This window comes from Capra hircus, chromosome 10 (assembly GCF_001704415.2).
Source record: "Capra hircus breed San Clemente chromosome 10, ASM170441v1, whole genome shotgun sequence".
NCBI lineage: Eukaryota > Metazoa > Chordata > Mammalia > Artiodactyla > Bovidae > Capra > Capra hircus.
In genome coordinates this window covers 100,229,198-100,255,160 of record NC_030817.1, presented here as the reverse complement: position 1 = coordinate 100,255,160, position 25,963 = coordinate 100,229,198, and the positions used below count along the sequence as shown (strand labels likewise).

The 25,963-nt window shown below is 41.7% G+C and overlaps 1 protein-coding gene across 2 annotated transcripts in view; it reads right to left on the bottom strand.

Moving 5' to 3' along the window:
* DCP2 (decapping mRNA 2) overlaps positions 1-17,300 on the bottom strand; it is a 49,630-nt gene extending 32,330 nt beyond the window's left edge. Inside the window, exons 1-2 of one of the 2 annotated variants that reach the window (XM_005685022.3) lie at positions 17,057-17,300; positions 4,639-4,790 (exon numbers count right to left, since the gene is read on the bottom strand). In XM_005685022.3, the coding sequence (XP_005685079.1) occupies positions 4,639-4,790; positions 17,057-17,109 (205 nt within the window). In that variant the 5' untranslated portion in view covers positions 17,110-17,300. The remainder of the gene's footprint in view (positions 1-4,638; positions 4,791-17,056) is intronic. The other variant, XM_018053752.1, reaches the window with a different exon arrangement.

Here is a 25,963-nt window from a genome sequence, read left to right as displayed (position 1 = left end):
CCATTAAATAACTTCTTCAAAAATAACAAAGATTAGCAAAACAAATTAAAATCAACAGACATAATCTTGAAAATTATCTATACTCTTCATTTACCCATTTTTTTTCCTACCCCAAAATCACCATAAAAAGAGTTGATGAACCAATCAACTGCAGACCAAGATATATTTGGAATTAATGATGAAAAGTACTTGCTCAAGTCCACGCAATTAGCAAATACAGAACCCAATCCAAAATGACATCAATTTCTTCACTGAAGACAACTCTTCAATCTTCCTGCGTATTCAAAAGTACATAAAGTAATTCATTCCAACAATGGAGTGCAAAGGTTTTTGTTTTTTGGTTTTTTTGGAGTGGAGAGTTTTTAAATACCACTTTTATTTAATGAGACAATGTACTTAACTCAAAAAACCCTATGATATGCTCTGAGTAATGATAATTATTTTTGAATTTTTACTACAATTATTATTTGACTACTGCCTTATTTTCTTAACCATCAAACCAAATTATTTTGCATCTTCAATCTTGGCTTACTGGGCCTTACCAACATTTCTAAGAGAAAGACTGAAGATCACACTGATTAAATAAAGAATGGAAGAAGCTTTAAGCCCATACGTCTACTTGTATTACACATATCCCCTTTCTTAACAATTCAGTGATTCTTTAGTAGATTCTTTTCAACATTTCTGCAAAAACATGAAAAATACACTCTAACTGTAGACAGTCATTTCGCTATAACTGCCATCCAAAATCCTTCTGTTACCACAGATGACGTCAATTTCCTCTTGGGACAAGCTCTAGCCCCAGTTCCTTGTATTCCTGGTCCTTCACATCCACACCCACTTCTGGGACCAACTCCCACAGCAACAATCGGCACCCTGCCATCAACAGAACTATTACAGTACTTTGATTAGAATAAAACATCTTGGCCATAATTTTCTACAGCAGTCTTTCAAGGAGTCACAATATATGGCTATTCTACATCTATTTTTGACTGTTCTCCTGTCTCCACATTAGCACCCTCTGGCTTTTATTTTCTTCTCTCCACAATATGGTCCATCACTTTAATCAATGTCTAAGCAATATTCAAAATTCTTTTGCCACAGTTATGAATATAGCTCCCCAGCAAAACCTCAAACCAGAAGCAAGTCCAGGACAGTCAACCTATACCACATACTGAGGTATGTAGTATATAACTCAGGCAAGTACTACTGGCACATACTCAGTTAAGTGCTATACCTGAGTAGCCACTAAAGAAAAGTCACAGGATTATGCACAATTAACAAAAGAAAAAAACAGAGTCACAGAAAAGGCCTACTATTTGTCCAAGGTTGCACGACTGGTAAATGGCAAAGATGGGATGGTTAACGCAAGGGATGTGGCTCCAGAATTCATTCTATTAACTTTTGCTCTAGTCTCACAGGTACCACAAATCAGTGTGTCCGTCATGCCCCCACAAAATTTCTCCTTTATTTTTCTACAAATGGAATGGCACACCCATCCACTCAATCGCTCAAATCAGAAACCTAGATACCATCCTTGACTCCTTCCTCTACCTCTCCTCAGACACTGAAGTTAAGACAAAGTTTACCTCCTAAACATCACTGAAATTTAATATCTTCTATTCACTTCTATCAGAAGTTTCCATTTCTCTCTCATAAATTAATGAAACAGCATCTTAACTAGGTTTCCAATCTGATGTTCCTCCCATTCACTGCCTGCACTATCTCAGGAATGTTTTTCAAAATGTCCCTAGAGAAATAAAGCAAATGCGGCAAAACGTTAACAATGGGCAAATACACAGAAAGAGCGTGATGGCACTTGATTTAACATTCTTTCCACTTCTAAGTTAAACTGTTTTCCCTGAAGTCTTTTTTTAATCTCTGCATTATTACCCTTATGGGTAAAATCCAGACAAATACGGCCCACTAGACTCTGCCTCCAAAGAAGATTTTTATCTATTTTCAAATTGGAGTGGGATTACTCACTTCACTATTTCTAATGAACCCTAGGCTACTTTATCAAAACCTATGAGACTTCAGTGTAATCATGTCCTTTCCTGCCTGTTATCTTAAAGACAGCAACCAAATATACCTTGTTCACTATACAATGCCAGGCATAGAAGAAGCACTCAATTATTTAATGGAGTCTACCACATTAGAAGAAGCTTTTTCTTCCACGTAAGTGAATTAGAAGAAGAAACTTAACTAAAACAGGAGCGCTTTTTTTTAATAATAAGGAAAGTTTAAAAAATTCATATATATAAACACAATTGCAATTGTGTTTTAGGAAAAACTGCAATTCAAGACTCTGGGTTAGGAAGATCCCTTGGAGAAGGAAATGCCGACCCACTCCAGTATTCTTGCCTGGAGAATCCCATGCACAGAGGAGCCTGGTGGGCCACAGTACACGGGGTCAGAAGAGTCGGACATAACTCAGTGACTAAACCACCGCATAAGCACAAAATCTTACCCAGAAACCCAAAATATGTACAGTTGCTCTTGTAGACCCCCAAGTCTATGCAAAACAGAAGACGACAGCCTTATTTTATCCATGTTTCTCCAATTAGATTATAGCTCCTTAAAAAGTGTTCTGTGATTTCCTCATAAAATCTGCCACCAAGACTCTAACAAAGAGAGTGCTCCACAGTGCTTCTAGTCCTCCTTTTTCATCTACTTCTCCATACTTGCTGAAAACCTTTCAAAGGTTAACAGCTGTACAGAATAAACAGTTTCATTCATTGTCTGCAGAACCCTAAGGGGTTCCTTATTTCATGCAACTAAGGGAAAGCACAGGGAGCTGAGTGTGAGGGTTGTTTTAAATCACCTATTCCTGCTCCCTCCAGTGTAGTACAGTGAACTTACGGGTATAGCTCCATGTCAACACATGGTTTATGTTTAAAAACAATGAACAAGAGAATAAAAACCAGAGCATCTGGCTCAAGATTTAAAAACTCACAAATCCCCCTACATAACTTCCATCCCTATCTCCTCTTGGATCCCTGTAAGAATCTTAGTAAAAATTTACTTTCCAAGGTATTGCTTATCATTTCCAACTCCCCAATTTTGCTCTATCCCTTTTCTTTATCTGCAATGTATTTCCCACTCCAGCCTGCTTACAGGAAATGTATAGAATGAAAATCCTACATTCCCTTTAAAACACAGCCTTGCTTAAACTTGCATAAAACTCTCCACCTTCTGCCAAATTCTAAAAACAGTATCAAGAGCATTAGCAATTTACCGGGGTTTTGGCCTTGTGACATAGCTTCCTTTTATAATCTTAAATATTTGCGTGAATCTTTTATAATTATGACAAGTTTCTAGCTTATTTGTAAATAGGGAGGAACAAAGGGTTCTCAGAAGGCAAGGTATCTGCCACAAAACCGAAAACTGTTTTGAACACAGGAAGTATTCAATAACTACTTAAGAATATCTATCCCGGAAAGGTAGTAATCTCGGTAAAGATCATTCAGTTAACTAGAAAAGCAAGAGGAATGTAAAAAAAAAAAAAGATCAGTTCTAGAAACAAGTTAGCTATATCTGAAAGAAAAGAAAATCTAATTTATTTCTAATTATCACTGCACATTTCAGGGGGTCCTCAACATAAATAAAAGTACAGTGGTCGCTACAGTATCGACAGGTGTTACCAAGTCCAAGCTCACTCTGCTCACTACCTGACAGGCCAATGAATCCAAGACACAAGGTTGAGGCAAGGAATATGATTTATTCAGAGGGCCAGCTAACCAAGATGGCCAACTAACGTCTCAAAACCATCATTTTACCGGGTCTGGACGCCAGGTTCTTTTATAGAGAGAGATGGGGGGAGGTGAGGAAACAAAGTAAAAAGACTATTAATCTTGCAAGTTATCTCCTAGAATGGCTAGCCTCAGGCAGCGGGGGTGTGTTCATTTCTTCCTTCCTGCCAGCTACAGGCGGAGGGGAGGAGGGGTGGTTCTGAACAAAGGCACTTTAAGAGGCAGAGAGGCAGGTTTCTTCGAGGCAGGCTATCGTGTGACTGTAGTAATAACAAAAGCAATGGAAAGCAAGTTCAAGAAACAGTTTCAACATGGAGTCGGAACTGACTTCTCCCTGCAACAATGTGTGACCCACAGATAGCGGGCTTGACTCTACATGCCATTTCACACCATCAAAGAAACCTGAGCGGGCTTTCCTGGTGGCTCAGCGGTCAAGAACCCTCCTGCCAACGCAGGGGACGTGGGTTTGATCCCTGGGTCAGGAAGATCTCCTGGAGAAGGAAACGGCAACCCACTCCAGTATTCTCACGTGGGAAATCCAATGGCAAAGGAGCCTGATGGGTTAGACAGTCCGTGGGGTCACAGAAAACTGGACATGACTTAGTGACTAAACAAGGAACACCTATGAATTCTGGTATCCTGGAGAGAAGGGGAGTGGTCCTGGAACCACCCCCATGAATATCAAGGTACAACCCTACTATCAAATTGTGCCTACCACCATCAGGCACAAACCATATGTATATGCTTTATGTATTTGACAAATGTTAGAAATCATTATGTTTTATTTAAAAGATTATAAATCTCAAAGACAAGCAAAAGAAAATTTGTGCTAAAACATCTTATTAACAAGAATGAAAGACAGTCATTATAGTAATAAAAAGGATATCAGCTTTAGCAAAGTCTCTTATCCCACACTGAGGTAATCCTGGTGTGTTCTGCATGTAGAAATCCAAGTAAAACCAATGGGCAAGTTCAATCTGAAAACACACTCGGATAGCATTGTCTCTTTCCTCGCTGGGAATATGCAAAATAAATCGGCTGTCAAAAACAAAAAACATACAAAAATTACATTTACAAACCATAACAATTTATTTTAACCTTTTAAATTGCTTCATTCCTGACCCACCAACACAAAAACAGACCAAAAGCAGTACTGATCAAGGAAGCAAAACTGGCAGGAAAGTGAAAGTGTTAGTCGCTCAGTCTGTCCAACTCTTTGCGAGCCCATGGGCTGTAGCTTCTGTCCACGGAATTCTCCAGGCAAGAATACTGGAGTAGGTTGCCATTCCTTTCTCCAGGGGATCTTCCCGACCCAGGGATCAAACCCAGGTCTCCTGCACTGCAGGCAGATTCTTTACCATCTGAGCCACCAGGGAAACCAGGGGAAATGAGTTATGAACTCATTCATAACACAATTTTTTTAAGAGGCCATCTATCCTCTGTTCACAAGTACAGAGATTAAGAGCTCACTAACAAATTAAACATGAGCTAGAAAACAAACTTGTGGGACTTCCCTGAGGTCCAGTGGTTAAGACTCCATGCTTCCACTGAAGCGGGCACAGATTTCCTCCCTGGTTGGGGAGCTAACATCCCGCAAGCCACGTGGTGTGGACAAAGAAAAAAAAAATCACTAGGATTCCCTCCCATGTCAAAGAATATATGCAAATAAATTCATCCACTCAGAAAAGATATTAGCTGTTTAATCTTTATATTTAAAGTATTATAAAGAAATGTAAAAGAAATCATTAATAGACCAGACTTCCCAAAGAGCTCACCTGAAGAATCTGAGTTCAAAATAACTTTCAAATACACTCACTTTAAAAAAAAGAAAATCTAAACTGTCTTTTCCAAGTACATTCAGAGGCAGGAAGAAACAGTTGATACATAATATAAGCGTACACTATATTACATATACAAATGTATATGTATGATTAAGATAATGAACCCTTTTGTGCAACAAACCAATCAAAATTTATGTGATTTACAGGACACATTAAGCAACCACCATTAAGCTTCTTCCATGCTTAGCATTTTCTATAACTTTTTTCTAGTGACTTTTAGAGACAGAATGAATTACATGAAAGAAATCCACTGGTGTCTACAGTCATTTTTTAAAATTAAAAATAGCATCACCCAATTTGATCACCTACACGAGCAGTCCACAACCTCTCTGGTACCAGTTTCACGGAAGACAATTTTTCCATGGACAAGGGGGATGGTTTGGGGATGATTCAAGTGCGTTACATTTACTGTGCCCTTTATTTCTATCATTATTGTGACATCCGCTCCACCTCAGATCACTAGGCATAGATCCCAGCCTTTGGGGCCTCTGACCTACACTACTCACTAGTTGTGGTGATAAATGTTCTTTGCTGTTTTCAAGTTTCAAATCAAATCTCAAAATAATGCTGTAAAAATTATAAAAATACATCATTCCAATAGGGAACTGGATAAGCAGAAGTTAAGACAAATGTACATACAATAATCTAGAAAAACAATGGGGAAATGAGCTTAAACCACATCTCTATTAAGAACAAGACAGGTAACACGCAACGCTGATAGCATTATCTAAGACATAAAAATCGCTTCCACATGGCATTTAAGATCCAGTGCCTGCTCACCTGCACAGCCCCATCACTCTGTAAAGTTCTTTATACCCAGTGACACTTGTTTCTTAAAAATGTCCTAAATCGCCATCCACATACTATCTCTCTCCTCTTCTTTTCTTATAATTCATTCCCCATGACTTACCTATAGGTCATGAGGAATGATTTATGAATTACCTACTTCATTCACTTCTTCTAACTCATTCCTCATGACTTACAAACACTGCATCTCCTACCGTGGTAGGTATATCAGACTCCTCTGAATAGATTTATAAGCTCTTTCAACTCCTACTCCATTAAAGCAACTATCTGGTTTTCACTACTGCGTGCATGCTCAATCGCCAAGTTATGTCCAAGACTTTGCGCCTCATGGACTGTAGTCCGCCAGGCTCCTCTGTCCATAGGATTTTTCAGGCAAGAGTACTAGAGTGGTTTGCTATTTCTTTCTCCAGGGGATCTTTCTGACCCAGAGATCAAACCCATGTCTCCTGCATTGCAAGCCAATTCTTTACCACCATTACTGTCCATAAACTGTTCCAAGTTAGTTCACTGAGATAAGGTGCTGAAATCAGTCCTGAATGTTCATTGGAATACTGATGCTGAAGCTGAAACTCCAATACTTTGGCTACCTGATGTGAAGAACTGACTCACTAGAAAAGACCCTGATGCTGGGATAGATTGAAGGCGGGAGGAGAAGGGGACAACAGAGGATGAGATGGTTGGATGGCATCACTGACTCGACAGACATGAGTTTGAGTAAACTATAGGAGTTGGTGATGGATCGGGAGGCCTGGCGAGCTGCAGTCCATCTGGTTGCAGAGTCGGACGCAAGCAGTCCATCCGGTTGCAGAGTCGGACACAACTGAGCAACTGAACTAACTAATCTTTGTATATTTTTACTCCTATAGTCTAGCAATTGTCTGACACATACCAGAGTGACATACTGGCAGTTATAATTTATCTTTGAAATATAAGATGAAGCAAGCACACGCCACTGTGTCCTTCCCACAAAATGCAGCTATAAACCCTGAATGAAACACAGACCAGCTATTTGAGGACTGTGAAAAGTAAACAGCAGCAGGAAGATTGAGGAGGATGACAAATATCTGAATTCACCATTTTTCCACCCTCCAGTATCCCTATAAGGTGGACTGGGGGTTAGAAGTGAGCTCTAGGAGCCCTCAAGTTCTGCCTCAAGGCTCAAGACAGGAATCTAAAGGAATCTCTCCAGGCTTAGAGACAGTGAGGGAAATTCCCCCTCTCTCTTCTCCATTCTCTCATGCCACAGTACCAAGCAATGCCATACTGGTTAGAGCTGGCAGCAAGTGACTGTAACAGGGATCCACAGAAGTTTAAACTTTGTCGGACAAGAACCTTCCTCTCCGAGCACAAGAACTGTGCAGTCCCAACAGGGTAGGGCCAACATCCATTGCTTATTTTTCTTCTAAGCCTGCAAGCCGCAGCCAGAGTGAGCCCGTGCACAGCAACAAAGACCCAGCGCAGTCAGAGCAGAAACCTGAATCAGACCGCCAGCAGTACACCACAGACTAGTCAACTCCACTACGTCCAAGACACACCAGGCCTCCAGCCTCAGACTAGCTAGTGCACGATACAGAAAGACAAACTGCACACAAAAACTAGACCCATTTTTATCTGATTTTAATAAACTTACACCAAGTCTCAAAAGGGGCTTCTCTGTGGCTCAGATGGTAAACGAATCTGCCTGCAATGCAGGAGAGCCAGGTTTGATCCCTTGGTCAGGAAGATCCCCTGGAGAAGGGAATGGCAACCCATCCCAGTATTCTTGCCTGGAGAATCCTATGGACAGAGGAGTCTGGTGGGCTACAGTCCATGGGGCCGCAAAGAGCTGGACAGAGCTGAGCGACCAACACTTTCAAGTCTCAAAGAAAAGAAAGAAAAGAAAAACCACTTGTCTATTATTTCTTCATCTTCTCAGTTTGGGACATTTTCTATTGAATTCCATTATGGAAGATGAAGAATTAACTCTATCCCTTCTCCTCTCATTCTACACACCATTCTCCTCTCTCCATTGTCCCAACACACGGCATCTTAGTTTACTCCTGTAACTCCAGCTACTGATATCTGGAGCACATAACTCTATGTTGAGAGGACCTGTGCTGTACGCCCTAGATGTTCAGCAGCATCCACAGCCTTTGCTTATTAGGTATCAACAGCACTCTCCACAAAGCTGCAACAACCGAAAAGATCTCCAGTCACTGCCAAACGTCCCCAGTCACTGCCAAACGTCCCTCAAGAGGAGCAAAACTCAGTCCCAGTCTATAACCACTGCGTTAGATCAGCATTCAAGTCTTCACACTGCTGCTGCTGCTGCTGCTAAGTCGCTTCAGTCATGTCCAACTCTGTGTGACCCCATAGACGGCAGCCCATCAGACTCCTCTATCCCTGGGACTCTACAGGCAAGAACACTGGAGTGGGTTGCCATTTCCTTCTCCAATGCATGAAAGTGAAAAGTGAAAGTGGAGTTGCTCAGTCCTGTCAGACTCTTCGTGAACCCATGGACTGCAGCCTACCAGGCTCCTCCGTCTGTAGGATTTTCCAGGCAAGAGTACTGGAGTGGAGTGCCATTGCGTTCTCCAAGTCTTCACACTATGATTCTGTAAATACAATTCACAACTAAGCCGTATGATAAGCCACAGTTTTTTCCCATTGAAAACATTACTTAATATAGCTGTGCAGGGTCTCAGTTGCAGCACATGGGATCTTTTGGCTATAGCATGCAAACTCTCAGCAGCAGCATGCAGGGTTCTAGTTCCCTGACCAGAGCTCGAACCTGGGCCCCCTGCGTTGGCAGCAGTCTTAGCTGCTAGACCACCAGAGAAGTCCCTGTTATCCCTCTCAAGCATAATCAAAAGTTCTCCCACTAATTAACAAATGTCTTGATATTGCTTTACTTTCTCTGTATCTGTCAGTAACTCAATCTTTCTAAATTCTAATTCTAATTTCTAAATTTCTAAATTCTTCACCAGTTTTCTAAATTCTTTTCTCGAAGTGCTCATTCAGACACACCAGTTTCATCCTGAAGACTGTCCCTGAGCCTTCTCATCTGTTCCAATCTGGAATGACTGTCACTGCATGTAACACACATCTGTCATCCTATGCTGTCCGTTCACCAGCATCCCATGGTTCCCAGGTTTCCACCCTACACTAGACCTCATGTTCTCACATCCTGTCTTCCTCCTGATTAAGGTACTTCCTTATTTTCACTTAGTACCACCTTCCATGCCTTCTGGAGAAAGAATGCAGCAGAGATAAATATGAAGACACAGTGAATTTGAAAATAGCTTTGTCCTTACACTTGACAGTTTGGCTAGGTAAAGAATTCCAGGTTGGAAATCATTTTCCTTCAGAATCCTGAAGACAGTGCTCTTTCCTGCCAGCCTACAATTTTGATGTGTAGACTGAAGCCACCTCAATTCCTTCATCCAACCTTTTTTCTCACTGGAAGCTTCCAGCTTCTTCCTTCTGTTCTTCATGTTCTAAAATTCTCTAGCTGTCTCTTTTCCACTGCATCACTCATTCGATGGACTTCATCTACTTGGAAACTCACCTCCTTCAGTACTAAAAGACCTCGTGCAATGATCCTTTGATTCTCCAATTTTCTCTGTTATGTCCTACCTCTAGCTTCTAAAACCCTTACTTTCTGGGAAACAGTCTCTTGCAAGCCACCTACTGGGCTTTTTGTTTCTACTCTCATATTTAAAATTCCAAAGGCTATTTTTAATTGCTTCAACTATGCTTTCATAGATTGTTCTATTACATGACTGTAAAAACCTCTCTCTCTAAGGAGTCGTTTTGGGGTTTTTTTCTTCTTCTACCTGCAGAGCTTCATTCTTTCCAGTTGTTTTTCATTGCCAGTTTTAAGGTCTACATTCTGCGTCAAGGCCTATTTCAGATATTCACACTTAAAGCAACAGACCACAAAGCTTTTTTAGGAGGCTTGTCAAACATGAGGGACCATTACAGGGGATTAGGCTGAGCCATTTCATCAAGGACCTTCCAATGTCAGTATCTTCAGGTGTTTCCTCATGGGCTAGTCAGATCACCTAGACAAAAACCTTGCGATCCGTCAGGAGGCAAAGGCCAGGCTGCCACTTTCCGGGAGCCGAGCAGGGGAAGAGGGACGGCTTCCGGTCTGCGCACGGTACTCACTCGCCAGCTCATCCCTGCCACCGCTCAACACCCTCTCATTCTGGAGCAGAGTGACCACTACAATATTCGCTCTGTCACAAGTCTGTCAGCTCTGCTAAGCCACACGCCACTTCCACTTCAGCTGTATAGTTTCCAAATTTTGTGGCTCATCTCTTCATCCATTCTTCCCTTTCTTGTGGGTTATACATTTGGAATTGTTTGCCTTTTAGTGGAGTAGATGCTTGTGCACAATCTACTATCTTTAACTAGAAATTCATATGACAACAAATTTCTAGAGAATACTAACCACAATCTAAAATGGGGTACAAAAACACCTAAGACAGAGAAATTCAATCCTATTCCCATCCCAATCCAGAAAAGTCCTGACGATAAACCAGAAGAGGAGAATAAGAAAAGTTTTCAAAAGGCTAACATAACAGCAAAGTCTATTAATAGGAAACATCCACACTTCTTTCACTCCTGACAGTCAGGAGTTTTCCTACAAAAGGTAGGGGAGGGAGGAACACCACCCGAGACTCCTGGTTTGAGTGTTGGCACAGCAAAACAAAACTCCTGCGCACTGACATTCAAGGGCTGCCCACCGTTTAAGAGCCAGCTCCCTACCCATCCTCATAAAGAAGCCTGGCAACACGAGCAAGTCCCTCCACAGCCCCATCTCAAACATCTTAAAAAACCACCCAACATGTAAGGAAAACCTAATTCACGACAAAGAAAAAACTAAGCTCATTTTAAAAAACTGGCTCTGAAGAAAAGTGTTGTCAAGGATATCTCCCGGAACCTTGATACAGCAAGTGTGGGCCCTGGGCCACCTGGAAACCTAACTGTGAGAAGAGAAATATTTCAGACATTTCAGTCCCATACAGGCTCAAAAAGCTTGCTCCCTAATGATCCCCTCAAAGAAACAACTTTAGAATGTAAATCAGCAGAACAAGAATGAAAATAAAGAAAGCATAAAACAGATGATTCAAGAAAGAAGAGATACAACCTGGGAGAGCTGGGAAAAGGGAATTCTAGGACAGTGCAGGTTGGACTAGACAGTGAAGATCTCCAAGACAGCATTCTCCAGGAAAAAAGGATTCATTAGAAAAGCAGATGGTGTAACTGAGAGCAAGACCAAGGATATCTAAGGAGCAGATGAGGGTGTGATGGTGGAAGGCAGCTAGAAACTACAGGCATTTTGAGGGAGAAGGGTAAATGTACAAGAGAATCACAGTCCAAACACGAAGCAAAAAAAGTTAGAACAAAGGGGGGGAAAATATTAAAGACTAGCTAGAAGGAACCAGGCGATAATGAACAAAGCATATGCGTCTTTATCCAAAAGAAAAAACTAAAAGGTATCATTGAGAGCAATTTGTAGAATATAAGAAAGAACAATTTATTTGGTCATTCTCTCTCAAGATTCTTAAAAAAGGATCTTGACTATGTTCAGAATCCCAGCCATTGTAGACTTGCCTCTACTATGGAAAGTATTTACAGTCATGATGTGTAACAAATGCCATTATTATTGTTCACCCCCTGCAATCAACCGGTAGCAGAATAGTTAAGATTTAATAATGTTACAAAATGTAACATAAATAAACAATCAATCTTAATGTTTAGGTCACCTGCATAGAAGCTGAGGGAGTAGGTAAGAAAAGAAATGGAAGAAATGATAAGGCACTGCCTCACCCTACCAAATACAGACTCAATAGACACTGACGTTCACAGGACAGAAATAAAACTTTTAAGCATAGTAAAGTCACAAAGATAAGCAGTGGAACGATTTACAGTAGTGATATAACTGCACGGGAAGGACAAGGGCAACAGTAAGTGTAAATTAAGGTGCCTCCCAAGACACACTAAATCCTCAATCTAACGCTGACAGAAACGGGTACAAGAAAACTTTCAAATACTGAAACAGCCACTAGAAAACTTCACAAGAGTCTGCAGAGCAGAACCAGGATGAAAGGGGCAGGGCAAGAGATTGCTGCTTTTCAGTTCCCAAAGTCATCTGTACTGTTTGATTTAAAAACAAAAACCAAAACACCTTACAAATGAGTACATTTTAAAAGTTAAAGGCAAACTTTTTAGAAACTTTTAAGAAAAATAATTTTACACAGGAAAATTAAACTTCAATGCTTTCATTCCATGAATGTTTGTGATCTGTTTTATATATGTAAAAGTGTGTGTATATACATACATGTGTATATTTTAAAAGCTAAAGTAAAATGCTTTTCACAAGATTTTGTTATGGGAAAAATTTCTCCACCTCACAAAAAAAGTCATCTTTTCAGTGTTTCCACAGATAGAAAAAGCATTAGCTCAAGGACTGAAATTAACACAAAAATGCTTCAGGTGAAATGCACACTTAAATGGTTATTTCATTAACCTATGTGATCACCAAAATAGCAATAGTAGCTGCCTGGATACCTTTCTCCTTTTAACACAGGAGTGACCTTACCATTTAATTCTTAAAAGGGACTTAAATAAATAACTTCAAACTCTTCTGTAAGAGGAACAACTTACCAAACTGCAGTTTTCAGTTTTTACTTTAAAATCATGCTATCCAAATCTTTAGTAAGATTATTTAAATAGTACTAAAAAATATTTTTAACTTTTAATGTTATAAACCATGGTGCACCAAAGGCGATTATCACCCTCCGTACAATGGGGCTGATTCACTTCTACATTCGCAAACATACTGTGTCATAAAGCAGTTTGGGTTCACCAAAGCATTTTAGACAAGTCTTCCTTGCTGTCCTCCAATTCCACTTCACCCAGAAGTTACCAGTTTTATCAGTTTGGTGTATACACTTTCAGAATTCTGTGCATGCACAGAAACATGTATTCACAAAAACCTTTAAAAATTTTAACAAAGAGCACCAAATGACTAGTTATTACACTCAGTAGTATATTGTGTACATTTTCAAGACACAAATACTCTCCTTTGGTTTACTGTTTGCTAACTGCCTTAGGAATTTCTAATGGCTGCACAATATTCCTGTAAATTAAATACCCCATATTCAACTGCCTGAAAACTAACATTCCGTTTCTCAGGTAAGCTGTCTCATGGTCATAAAGTCATATCCTGAAAACTTAAGTCTCTTGCTCTAATTTCTCACATAAAAATCACTCTCAAATTTTACATTTCCCCAAAACATATTAATATATGGTCAGTAACTAAACTAGACATGATTAGCAGGACTATGTAATTTATCAAAGATCAAAATAATAAAAGAAAAAAACCTTAAAGATGCCAATAAAGAAGAACTGAAACTGGAGAAACTACAAAGGGAGTGAAAACAAGAGTCAAGACGAAACTTATAAATCAAGAGGCATTTTAAAAAGTACAAAAAAAATTTTTTTAAAAGATGTTAAAAAAGTACAAAAAAACTAAACTTTTCCAATTTAAGCTTTATTTTCATAGAAAATAAGAGTGAAATTTTCTGATAGAGCCCATAAGCAAAAGCCAGAATTGTTAATATTAAAAATCTTTAAATTAATCAAAGATACTGTAAACATTAACTTGAAAATGGTATTACTTTTAAAACCTGAAGTTTTAAGAAATGGTTATTTGGTTCTGAAATGGAGCAGGAGTCATCAAGGACATCCCCACTCTCTCTCCCTCACCTCCTGTTTAAAGGAAAATTTTAGCCTCCTAAGCTAAATTTGATTCAGAGAAGCAAGAAAATGCAGAAAACTAAGGAAAGCAGTCAAGCAAGACAAGACTGGCTTAACCATAAAACAAAGTCAAGGACCTTTAATTCCTGTGCAAAGCCTATAGGTAGTATCCTGAGCCCTATCGTTCAGTTGTTTTGTAAAAACTAAAACCCTCACCAGGTGGAAGCCAACTGCATGCTAACCACCAACAAGCAGACCTCAGACCCTTAAAACCAGGCTGATAATTTGAAATTCTATAAAGCCACCCTGTTACCTCACCACCACATAATGAGAAAGAGGTCCATGAGCTGATGACTCACCACGACCCTGTCCCTCATCTTCCCTTTGAGTCTGTCCTTTAAGCATGAACTGCCATTCCTCCTTGCAAGGCCCAGCAGTGAATGCAGCAGTACTTCCTTTTACCACAATTCTGTATCAGTACAGGCTTTGCTGCATGTCAGGCAAGTAGACTCAAGTTTGGTTGGATAACCGTTTCCTATTAGTTTATCAAGTAGCTAGCCCTAATTTTTAAACACATCAACCATGTGGGTCCAAAAAACAGTAACTACCAATAATTTCCTTAAAGGAAAGTTTTCTCTATTCCCAAAGATCTGTATAAAATAGTTTAAATACACTAACCAGAAAACCAAGTAAGAATCTTTAAGACATAACAGATGTTTAACATGAAGTCTACAAAACACTATTATTTTTAAGTAGGATTACACACATCAAATCACCTTCATAACGGTTGATATGACTTCTTTAAATGATGCAGTCTTCGGTAATATACAATATAAACCCAATACTAATGGCACAATTGGGCGTCCCTCATAGCTCAGTTGGTAAATCATCTGCCTGCAATGCAGGAGACCCGGTTCGATTCCGGGGTCGGGAAGATCCCCTGGAGAAGGAAATGGCAACCCACTCCAGTATTCTTGCCTGGAGAATCCCATAGACAGAGGAGCCTGCCAGGCTACAGTCCATGGGATCGCAAGAGTCAGACAACACCACCACCAATGGGACAATTAGTTTAGATGCCTGTAAAAAGTATAAATTACCTATCATCTCTAAACCACCTGTATCCCTATTAATTCATACACAACTATTGCTCATCTTTCCTAATACTACTCATATTTAATTTTTCTGACTATAAAATGTACATCCTCTAAAAAAATTTTGGAAAGATGAATCAGAAAAACCATAATCCCACTTTTGACATGTTCTCCCATTTAATCTAACAAACATCAAACCTTTTTCTTAAGTTATAACCGTATCATCACTAAAGTACAGTGACGTTAATTCTTAGTGGTTGCAGAATTAGTCTCTTTACTTACCTACATGTACTTTTGTGAAGTAATAACATTAGAGAGGACTTTCTATTTTATCCAGCAGTGTTAAGAAAAAAAGACAGGCATTAGAAAGAAAAAGGCCTATATTTCAAATCTTGATTTTCTAAATTAAGATGAAAATGACCTTGTATAAATTACAATGTGAGTCTGACAGACGAAAATGGAAAAAACTGCATCTACCAAACAGGGTTATTTTGAAGATTAAATGATACATGTGAAGAGAGCAGCCAGTGTCTGGTTGGCGCTCAGTAGTAACTCCACCAGTATCAGTTCTTGCTTTCCCCTTAAAATCGTGAATGCAACACAAAGATAAAAAGTCAGACTTTTAGACATAAATACAGTGAAAAGTGGTCGTTTTAATCAAAGCTCGTATTCACTTGTAATTTAAATTATTTCACAACCCACTTTTACACCAGCGAAAACTCAGGTTATTACTACACCAAAAACATTTCCTTTTCCTGAAGTAAAATTTTAAGTCTATTTCACACATGCTTGAAAGTATACTTCCTTGGCTATCTGAAATGATAGCCAACAAGAGAGAAGAACGCAGAAAATTTCTCTTGTAAAAGTATGTTGCTGCTAAGTCGCTTCAGTCCTGTCCGACTCTGTGCAAACCCAGAGACGGCAGCCCACCAGGCTCCCCCGTCCCTGGGATTCCCCAAGCAAGAACACTGGAGAGGGTTGCCATTTCCTTCTTCAATGCATGAAAGTGAAAAGTGAAAGAGAAGTCGCTCAGTCGTGTCCAACCCCTAGCGACCCCATGGCCTGCAGCCTACCAGGCTCCTCCATCCATGGGATTTTGCAGGCAAGAGTACTGGAGTGGGGTGCCACCCAGCAGCTGAGAATACCGTTCAAGAAAGATAATTAAGAGATGGAGGAAAAAAGCAACTCTTTTCTTTTTCCTTCCCCTCACTCCCAAGAGTAAGTTTAGGGATGAACAAAGAGTAATTTTTCACAGCAATTTAGAGAGAACGCCACGGACATATAAGAATACCCCGCACCCCGGGGGGAGGCAAATTTGAAAACTGTTCTCTCCGAAGGTCCGGAAAGCTGGGACTCCAAGACTTAAAAACCTTGGGATCTTTCAACAGAACTGAGGAATGAGATGGAGGGAAGAGAGAGTAAGACGGTCTGCAGAAGTCAGTCAGAAAAAGCAACGGGAGGGGGAGGGGCAGCCCCCAAAATGCCAAAGACCCAGACTTTAGCGAAGCTGCTTCGCTTGCGGAAAAGCAAAATAGTTAAGTAACTAAGAAAATGAGGAAATTCCAGCGCTGCGAGAGGAATGGAGGAGAGTGCGTGAGAAACAGGGAGGCAGAGCGGAAAAAGGTTGGTGTCGTCGGAGATAAGAGTCGACAGGGAAAGGGAGCAGAAGCGGGACGGGAAAGCCGGGACAAGGATGTGGACCAGGAGAGGAGACGGGGAGGTCTCCGGGGTCGCGGAAACTGAGCGGGGAGGGAGGGGGGGGAGGAGAAAAGCAGCGGACGACAGGGGGCCGAAGCAGCGCGGGGTGCCACGGTACCTGCAGAGATCGTCCAGGACGCTGCCGGGAATCTCCACCCGTTTGGTCTCCATGATGAGGACCCACAGCAGGAGCAGTGCATCCCGGCTCCGCGCGGCCGGGGACCGAGGGTACTGCAGGAAGACTCCGAAGAACACGCAGCGGCGGCAGCAGCAGCGGAGGTGGCTCCTACGGAAACGAGAAGGGGAAAGGGGCGGGACTCACTCACTTCCTTCCGGCTCCCTCAGCCCGGGACCCCGAGGCTGGGCCTAGGCGGGGGGGCGGGGGCGGAGTCCCGAGAGTCACGCCCCTGCTCTGCTTGAAAGACCCAATGGGAAGGTGGAGAACTGGGACCCTGAGCAAGCTAAGCCAATGAGGCGTTTGTTTATTGGTCCGTCGGCTCCAATCCGTCTTCAAGCTGCTCAGTTACCACTCAGTAAACCAACTTCCCGCCGCTGATTGTGGGCCTTGGGTGGATGGGCGCATGCGCATCATCCCTCTTTGCCACTACTAGGAAGTCTGTAGGGTACTGGTTTTCGCTCTAGGTGGTATTCCGCACAGTCTCCTCGTGACTGAGCAGGCGCTCCGACCTTTGCAGAGCAGAGCCTGTGGGCGCATTCAGCACTAGTGGTTTCTGTCACCAGATAACCCGCACACACTCTCACCACCGCCCCCACCACCTCCAAGCTGTGTATCCTTTCACTACAATCCCCCGAAGAGTTGTCATTTTTGTGGTGGCTCACCTCGTTCACTCTGCAGGCGCCCAGTCCTAACTGTGAAGACAAGGGGTTTTATCCCAGTATTTGACACCCTGTGAGAGTTCCAGAAAAGCATCTATTTCTGCTTTATTGACTAGGCCAAAGCCTTTGACTGTGTGGATCACAAGAAACTGTGGAAAATTCTGAAAGAGATGGGAATACCAGACCACTTGACCTGCCTCTTGAGAAACCTATATGCAGGTCAGGAAGCAACAGTTAGAACTGGACATGGAATAACAGACTGGTTCCAAATAGGAAAAGGAGTACATCAAGGCTGTATATTGTCACCCTGCTTATTTAATTTATATGCAGAGTACATCATGAGAAATGCTGGCCTGAAAGAAGCACAAGCTGGAATCAAGATTGCCGGGAGAAATATCAATAACCTCAGATATGCAGATGACACCACCTTTATGGCAGAAAGTGAAGAGGAAATAAAAAGCCTCTTGATGAAAGTGAAAGAGGAGAGTGAAAAAGTTGACTTAAAACTCAATATTCAGAAAATGAAGATCATGGCATCTGGTCCCATCACTTCATGGGAAATATAGATGGGGAAACAGTGGAAACAGTGTCAGACTTTATTTTTGGGGGCTCCAAAATCACTGCAGATGGTGATTGCAGCCATGAAATTAAAAGACGCTTACTCCTTGGAAGAAAAATTATGACCAACCTAGATAGCATATTCAAAAGCAGAGACGTTACTTTGCCAACAGAGGTCCGTCTAGTCAAGGCTATGGTTTTTCCAGTGGTCATGTATGGATGTGAGAGTTGGACTGTGAAGAAAGCTGTGAGCCAAAGAATTGATGCTTTTGAACTGTGGTGTTGGAGAAGACTCTTGAGAGTCCCTTGGACTGCAAGGAGATCCAACCAGTCCATTCTAAAGGAGATCAGTCCTGGGTGTTCTTTGGAAGGACTGATGCTGAAGCTGAAGCTCCAGTACTTTGGCCACCTCATGGGAAGAGTTGACTCACTGGAAAAGACTCTGATGCTGGGAGGGATTGGAGGCAGGAGGAGAAGGGGACGACAGAGATGAGATGGCTGGATGGCATCACAGACTCAATGGACATGAGTCTGAGTGAACTCCGGGAGATGGTGATGGACAGGGAGGCCTGGCGTGCTGCGATTCATGGGGTCGCAAAGAGTTGGACACGACTGAGCGGCTGAACTGAACTGAACTGAACCATTTAATCTCCCATCTTTTCTCTTAACAAAATACCCACTGCCTTTATATCAAGTTCACATTAATTCTCCACACTAGTCCAAGAGCTGCCTAATCAGTACCACCTCTGCCTCCATTCTAAGCCTGTATAACTGCCCAAGTTTTGTTTTGTCCAGATATGAACAGATGACTATCTTTTCAGCTTCTGATGCATGTCAAGCTCAAATTTTATATAGGAGCCATCTTACCATCTATTTTACTCTGTTTTCCATCCTTATCCTTTTGCTTTTTATTGGAAGATTCATCAAGTTTGTTTTCCAGCCATCTGTAGTTTTTACTTTTCTAGAATTTTCTTTCATTCTTCAAATGTCTCTTAGTCATGGTGTCATAGCCATGATTCATAAATTTCATATTCCTATGAGGATGTTAATACATTTAAAAGCTTTCTTCTTCCTGAATAGTCATTTATTCATCTCAGTTGCTTTTTTCTATTAATTTGGTCACCACCTATCACATCAGAAGTGTTTTGGTGATACTCAACTATTCATTCATACTTAAGGGTATGAAACTAAAAAACTGGAGTCAAGTGCTATAAAAGCTAATTGGAGTGGAGTTTGGGGGAGGGGAGTTCTGGGGAGAATGGATACATTTATATGTATGGCTGGTCCCTTCGCTGTTCACATGGAACTGTCACAGCATTGAATCGTCTATGTGTGTGTGTGTAAAGTCGCTCAGTCGTGTCCAATTCTTTGCCACCCCATGGACTGTAGCACCCCAGGCCCCTCTGTCCATGAGATTTCCCAGGCTAGAATACTGGAGTGGGTAGCCATTTCCTTTGCCAGGGGATCTTTCCAACCCAGGGATCAAACCTGAGTCTCTTATGTCTCCTGTATTGGCAGGCCACTATTTACCGCTGTGGCCACCTGGGAAGCTATGCCCCAAATACAAAATTGAAAGTTAAAAAAGAGCTGACTGGAAGCTCCCAGCATGTGGGTGGGACTTATGAGCTTCATAGTAGGATGATCTGACTGGGCTGTTGGTTGGGGAAACATGGCATTGGAATCTGTAGGTCATTCTTTCTAGCTGGTCAGAGTCCCTAAAGAGAAAATCCTTTCGGGTCAAACTGAAGTATTCTGGGAGTCAAGTAGGGAAGCACAGGCTGGAATATTCTGTTTGCTCTCTTCAGTCCTCCCTGCCACAGTAGTAGTCTATTTTGGGTTTAGTAAGAAATAGGCCCTGAGGCCAGAGAAGGCAATGGCAACCCACTCCAGTACTCTTGCCTGGAAAATCCCATGGATGGAAGAGCCTGGTAGGCTCCAGTTCATGGGGTCACTAAGAGTTGGACACATGTGAGCGACTTCACTTTCATTTTTCACTTTGATGCATTGGAGAAGGAAATGGCAACCCACTCCAGTGTTCTTGCCTGGAGAATCCTAGGGATGGGGGAGCCTGGTGGGCTGCTGTCTATGGGGTCGCACAGAGTTAGATACGACTGACTCAACTTAGCAGCAGCAGCAGCAGCAGGCCCTGAGGCAAGGATTTGAGTGCAAGTAGTTTATTTGGAAGATGATCCTGGGAAAGACTTGTGGCAGACAGGGAGGTGAGTCAAGAAAGGGAAGAAAGCCAGTGAAAGGATTTTGATCAACATAGTACTGTGGGTTGACTGGATCTAATCCTACTGGAGAACTCTGAAGGCCAGCATGAAGCACACTTCAAGGGTTATCCTACTCGAGGGGTGAGAAAGATGATACTGATACTAACTTCCATCAGATATTTGTTCAGGACTGCCCTGGGGGTCATCACCCCAGCTTGCCGCATGGGCAACAAGGAAGGCTCTGATGACCAGAAAAAGTCTTCATCAGATGGAAAAAGTTAATTACATCATGACCAGATGCTAGTCTTGTAATTGCTCAACCTCGAGACCAGAAGATGACCCTGGAGATGGCAACAGAAGCATCAGTGTTATATTGGACAGGAGGATCTGACACACGTGACCCTGAAATGACCCTACCACGTGCAGCACATGGTAGGTAGGACATGACAGGAGGCAAAGGAGGCTACCATTTGTAGGTGAATTGACATCAGGTGGGCTCAGTGACTAATTAAAGCCTATATTTAAGAGGATTGGACTGTCGTGTGAGTGAAACAGAAACTGGACAAGCATGGGATGTACAGGAAGCAAGAGAAGAGCCGTCTTAAACAGTCTGACGATGGAGGCATGCAGGTAGCTTGATAGCTTGATAACAGATTGATAAGGATGTTGGAGAGCCTCTTCAGCAGTTCCGTCTTGCTGGGTGTGCATTCTCTCTATCCTGCTGTCACACGAAGGACCCCACGAGGCCTTCCTGAGATAGACGCCACTCTCCATGTCCTCTACTTGCCTCTTTCTGTAGAAAAACTTTAGCCAAAAATTAAATTTAATCTGAGAAGTAAGAAAATGCAAAAGCAAAGGAAAACAATCAAACAGACAATAATTTAGCCATTGAACAAGACTTTAGTTAAAGACTTTTAGTTACTCTTCAAGGGCTACAGATAATATTGTGAGCTATATCCTTTGAGCTGTTTGTAGATACTGAAACTCTCATCAGGTGGAAAAAGCTAACTACAGAACGACCAGACTAGTAATGACATAAACTTCTCCATCTTACACAATTCTGAGAACTGACTTCAAAGAGATGGGAACAATCAACCCTGGAACTGAAGATTAACTGTACTTAAAACGATCAAGATGACACTGATCAGACCACTGTGTGACCAATTTCAAGGTGACTGTCAGAGCTGACTATGCTGTTCTGCACATGGCCCCCTGTCTCCGCCTATGCACCCCTAAAAACTCCCCTTTGAAAGCTCAGCAGTTAGTAATTGGCTTTTAGACACATGTCTGCCTTCTCCCCAGATTTCTGGCCTCCTAAATAAAATTGTCTTTCCTTTCCTACCAACACTTGTCTCTCAAGTACTGGCTTTCAAGCAGCGAGCAGATAAACCTGATTTCAGAAACACTAACTGAACTTCTTTTCTCTGTCTGGGGAGCACCTTGGTGGCTATTTTTCCTAGCTGTCCACTTGTAATTCAAGTCTGGCTTTTAGAGTGCTCTAAATGACAAATGACGTCAGTCAAACCATGGTGGAAGGCGAAGAGGTGTTTATCCCCAAGTGGCCAATGGTAGAAAAGCAGTCAGGTTCCCAGCCCCACTGAGGAATCTAGAGGAACTCTTCCTGCTCCCCTATTTCTTTACAGTCTCCCAACTCAGAGGCAGCTACACAACTCCTTTTTGGACTTTTAGGCCCCAAGAAGTCCCCAAACTCTCACAATGCTAAATTGATCTTCCCCACAAAGAATTCCAGCAATGTCTGAAGGCACACATCTTCCAAGTTGCTTTCCTGCCCATTCTCCAGCTCATCCCTGCTTCCTCTTCACACACTTCTCGGAGCTGGGCTCCTGCACAATGCAGCAGCCCTCTGAGCTGTGACTTCCAAAGAACGCAAGGCCTCATTCAAACCAAACTGTCCACAGCAGTCTGTGGCTTGAGAGTGGAAAATCAACTGGAGTTTGCAGCTAGGGGAAAGGAAGATGCTAGCGTTCTTAACTTATAATACTGATGTGAGAACTTCCCTGGTGGTCCCAGTTGCTAAGACTCTGCGTTCCCCATGCAGGAGGGCCTGGTTTCAATCCCTGGTTGGGAAACTAGATCCCACATGCTGCAACCAGGAGTTCACATGCCACAGGTAAAAGATCCAAGGACCACAACTAAGAAAAGATCTCACACGCTGCAAAGAAGATCAAAGATCCCACGTATTGCTACTAAGACCTGGTACAGCCAAATAAATAATTACAATATTTTTTAAAAATACTGATATGATGTTTAAATAGTTGGCTTAATCAAATATTTATGGTTTTAAAATATGCTATCTCATTTAGTCTTTATAATGACATGGGATAGGCAGATAGCAATTAACGAGGTTTATAAAGGTTAAGTGACTTATAAAGATTAAAGTATGTAATGGAGGCAGGGCGAGAATTCAGGTGTTCAGGACTAATTAGCAGGAATTCTGCTTCAAGCAGAATGACACAATAATAATTACTGATGTCTGTATAGCATACTATAATAGAAAATTATTTCCAGGTACAATAATCCTCACAACGAAAAAAAGCTTGTTTGTGGAATTCTAAAAATAATACTGAACAAGCTTACTGGCCTCTCTCAAGTCAGCTGAGCCCCTGACAGCTCTGTAGGTCTTTCAGCTCTGGCCCACTCCACTTGTTAACTCAGGACATTGGTGAGTTGGCCCTGGTAGTCCCGGACATCATATCCTGATCTGATGACACTCAATAAAAAGAGGAGAGAGTGAGAGCTGCCAGGTGTCAAAGTAGCCACTTAAACCAGCAAGAAAAAATGATGAGTTAAGCCTTTAACCACTTACTGTGACAGTGTGAGAAAGAGGTTAAAACGAGACCTTTCCATTTTTCCATGGAACACAGCAATGGTCAAGGTCAGGTGGATTAGCTCAGATTCATCTGTGCTGGGGGTGGATTCACTGAACAGAAAGCTCCAGCTGTTCTACAGACCCTGGGAAAGAGTTAGGAGTGAAAAAGTATTCCCCCTTCCTGGATAAGGAAGTGTCAGCAGAGGTGTCTTAAAGATTGAAGAGACCTCGCATGGAAGGCCTTGGAGCTAGGAATGCACAGAGAGAAGCCCAGGAGTCTGAGGCCTGAAGCCTTGACAGCAGCCCCCTCTCCCAGACTGCAGGGCACTGGCTGTGCACCAAGGCTGTGGAGGGAAAGTGGACATTCCCCATGAGGCCTGCCAGGCCAGGCGATAGGCCTGAAAAATCCCACGTGGGTCTTTCACTGTGAGCCAGACTCCTCAAGAACTGCGGAATTCCGTGAACCCTGAAGCCTGTGCTACTGCTTAACCTACATGAACCCACACATATCTTTTTATTTCAGCCAAGGCTTTCTGTTACATGGACCCAAATCCTTTAAACTGATATGTTCCACTAGCCAGCCAGAGGCTCAGACCAGAAACCCAAGAGTGAGTCTCGACTCCTGCCTTTCTCACCATTTCCGGTCTATCAGTGAGTCCTGTCCAATCTACTTCCCAAACCTACCTCAAATCCACCCTCTTTACCTACATATAACTGAACCACTTTACTGTACACTTGACACTACACAACATTTTAAAGCAACTACATTTCAATACAAATTATAAATAAATAAAACCCATCCCCTTCTCTCCAACCTCAGCTTTCCCCACCTCAGTCCAAGCCACCTCATCTCTCACTTGGACAACTTTGATGGGCTCCCAACTGCTCTCCTGTCTTTCGCTCTTGCCATCTTTTAATTCGGCCTCCACGTAGCAGCAAGAGTGATCCACTTAAAATACAAATTTGACCACATCGCTCTCCTGCTTGACCCGCAGAAGAAAATCAAATTTTCATGGCATAGTCTAAGAGACTTTATAAGGTGGCGCACCTGCTTATCAGTCTCACTTTCTTATATGTCCCATTTTCATCTCATTACACTCCAGCTGCCCTAGTCTTCTTCCAATTCATAAAAAATCCCAAACTCTTGGGCATTCGCTGGCAATGCAGTGGTTATGATATCATGCTCTCACTGCTGAGGGCGTAGGTTCAATCCCTGGTCGGGAAGTTAAGATCTCACAAGCTATGCGGTCAAGAAAAACAAAATTCGAAAATCTTTCTGCATATCATTCCCTCTACCTGGAATGTTGCCCGCTCCGTCTATAATTCCCTCCTTTTCATCCTTTATGTACAACTTAACCGTCACCTCTTCAGAAATCCTTCCCTGCCCGTCGTAACTAGTCTCTACTGATGTTATCAGTCGCCTTCTCTTCTTTCCTTTTATACAATGCTCCTCAAGGTGATTTTTTTACCTCGTTTTTTCCCCTCCCCAACTATATCATAAGTTACAGGAAAGCAGGGATCTTTTCCATGTTATTCATTGAATCCCCAGTGCTTAGAATGCTTTCATTACGTGGCGGGCACTCTATAAACTGTTGCTAGTCAAAAATAGGCAAATGAGTAAGTTATCACCAAATGTATGCCGAGACTACTGAGGAGGAAGTGATGAGATACAAAATCTTAACATGAGTAAGTGTGAATCTCCTTAAAAAAGTGCATCTCTGCCTAGAAATCTGTTGGAACAGATGAACTCATTCTAGCTCAGATGGGTTTTTGATACTTGTACCAAAGAATTCTAATCAAGGCAGAGTTCACTTGCTCTCTCTTCCTCTATGTATGTGTATATCCATATTATATATATGTATATATTATATATAATATAAATATATGTAATAGATATGAAATATAATATACAACATAATATATAATGCATGCCTATGTGTGTTAAACATAAATATATGTATAAATACATATATAAAGCAACTTTTGATGCTAGAATGCTAACATATCGCCTTTACTTTTGCCCTCCCCTTCCTGCTCCTCTGTCATGTCTAACTTCCATGCCCTAATAAGTTTGCCCAGAATTGTAGGAGGCAGTTTAAAAGGAGAAAGTAAACTTACCAGATTCAAATCAAAAAAGCTCCACTCTGGTGGCAAACAACCCTCTTTTTGTATGAGGATAGCTCAGGAAAAAGAAAACTATTTCAGGATTTTCCAGTTTCAGAAATAGTTTCTTAATTTTTTAAAATCAGAAATATAATCTCTGTAAGAGTTCTTAAGAATTTTCTTATTAATTCCCTATCACTGATGAAGGGATTTTTTTTTTACTAAAATTTCAGAAACTAAATTACTAATAGACCCTAATTATGGTGTTGATTTTTTGAATAAATTTTGTTGTTGAGTAAGCGGGCTGGAGTCTGTTTTGTTTTTCTTTCTTTAACTGACCTTGTAAGCATCTTAACTGGGGAAAGCTGTTAGTCTCAAAACATCTCACATTGAATTTAAAAGAAATTTTTGTTGAAACAACAGCATGCAAGTCCTAAGTACTCCTCCAATCACTCATTATCAAAATAATCAGCTCAGTTGGGTT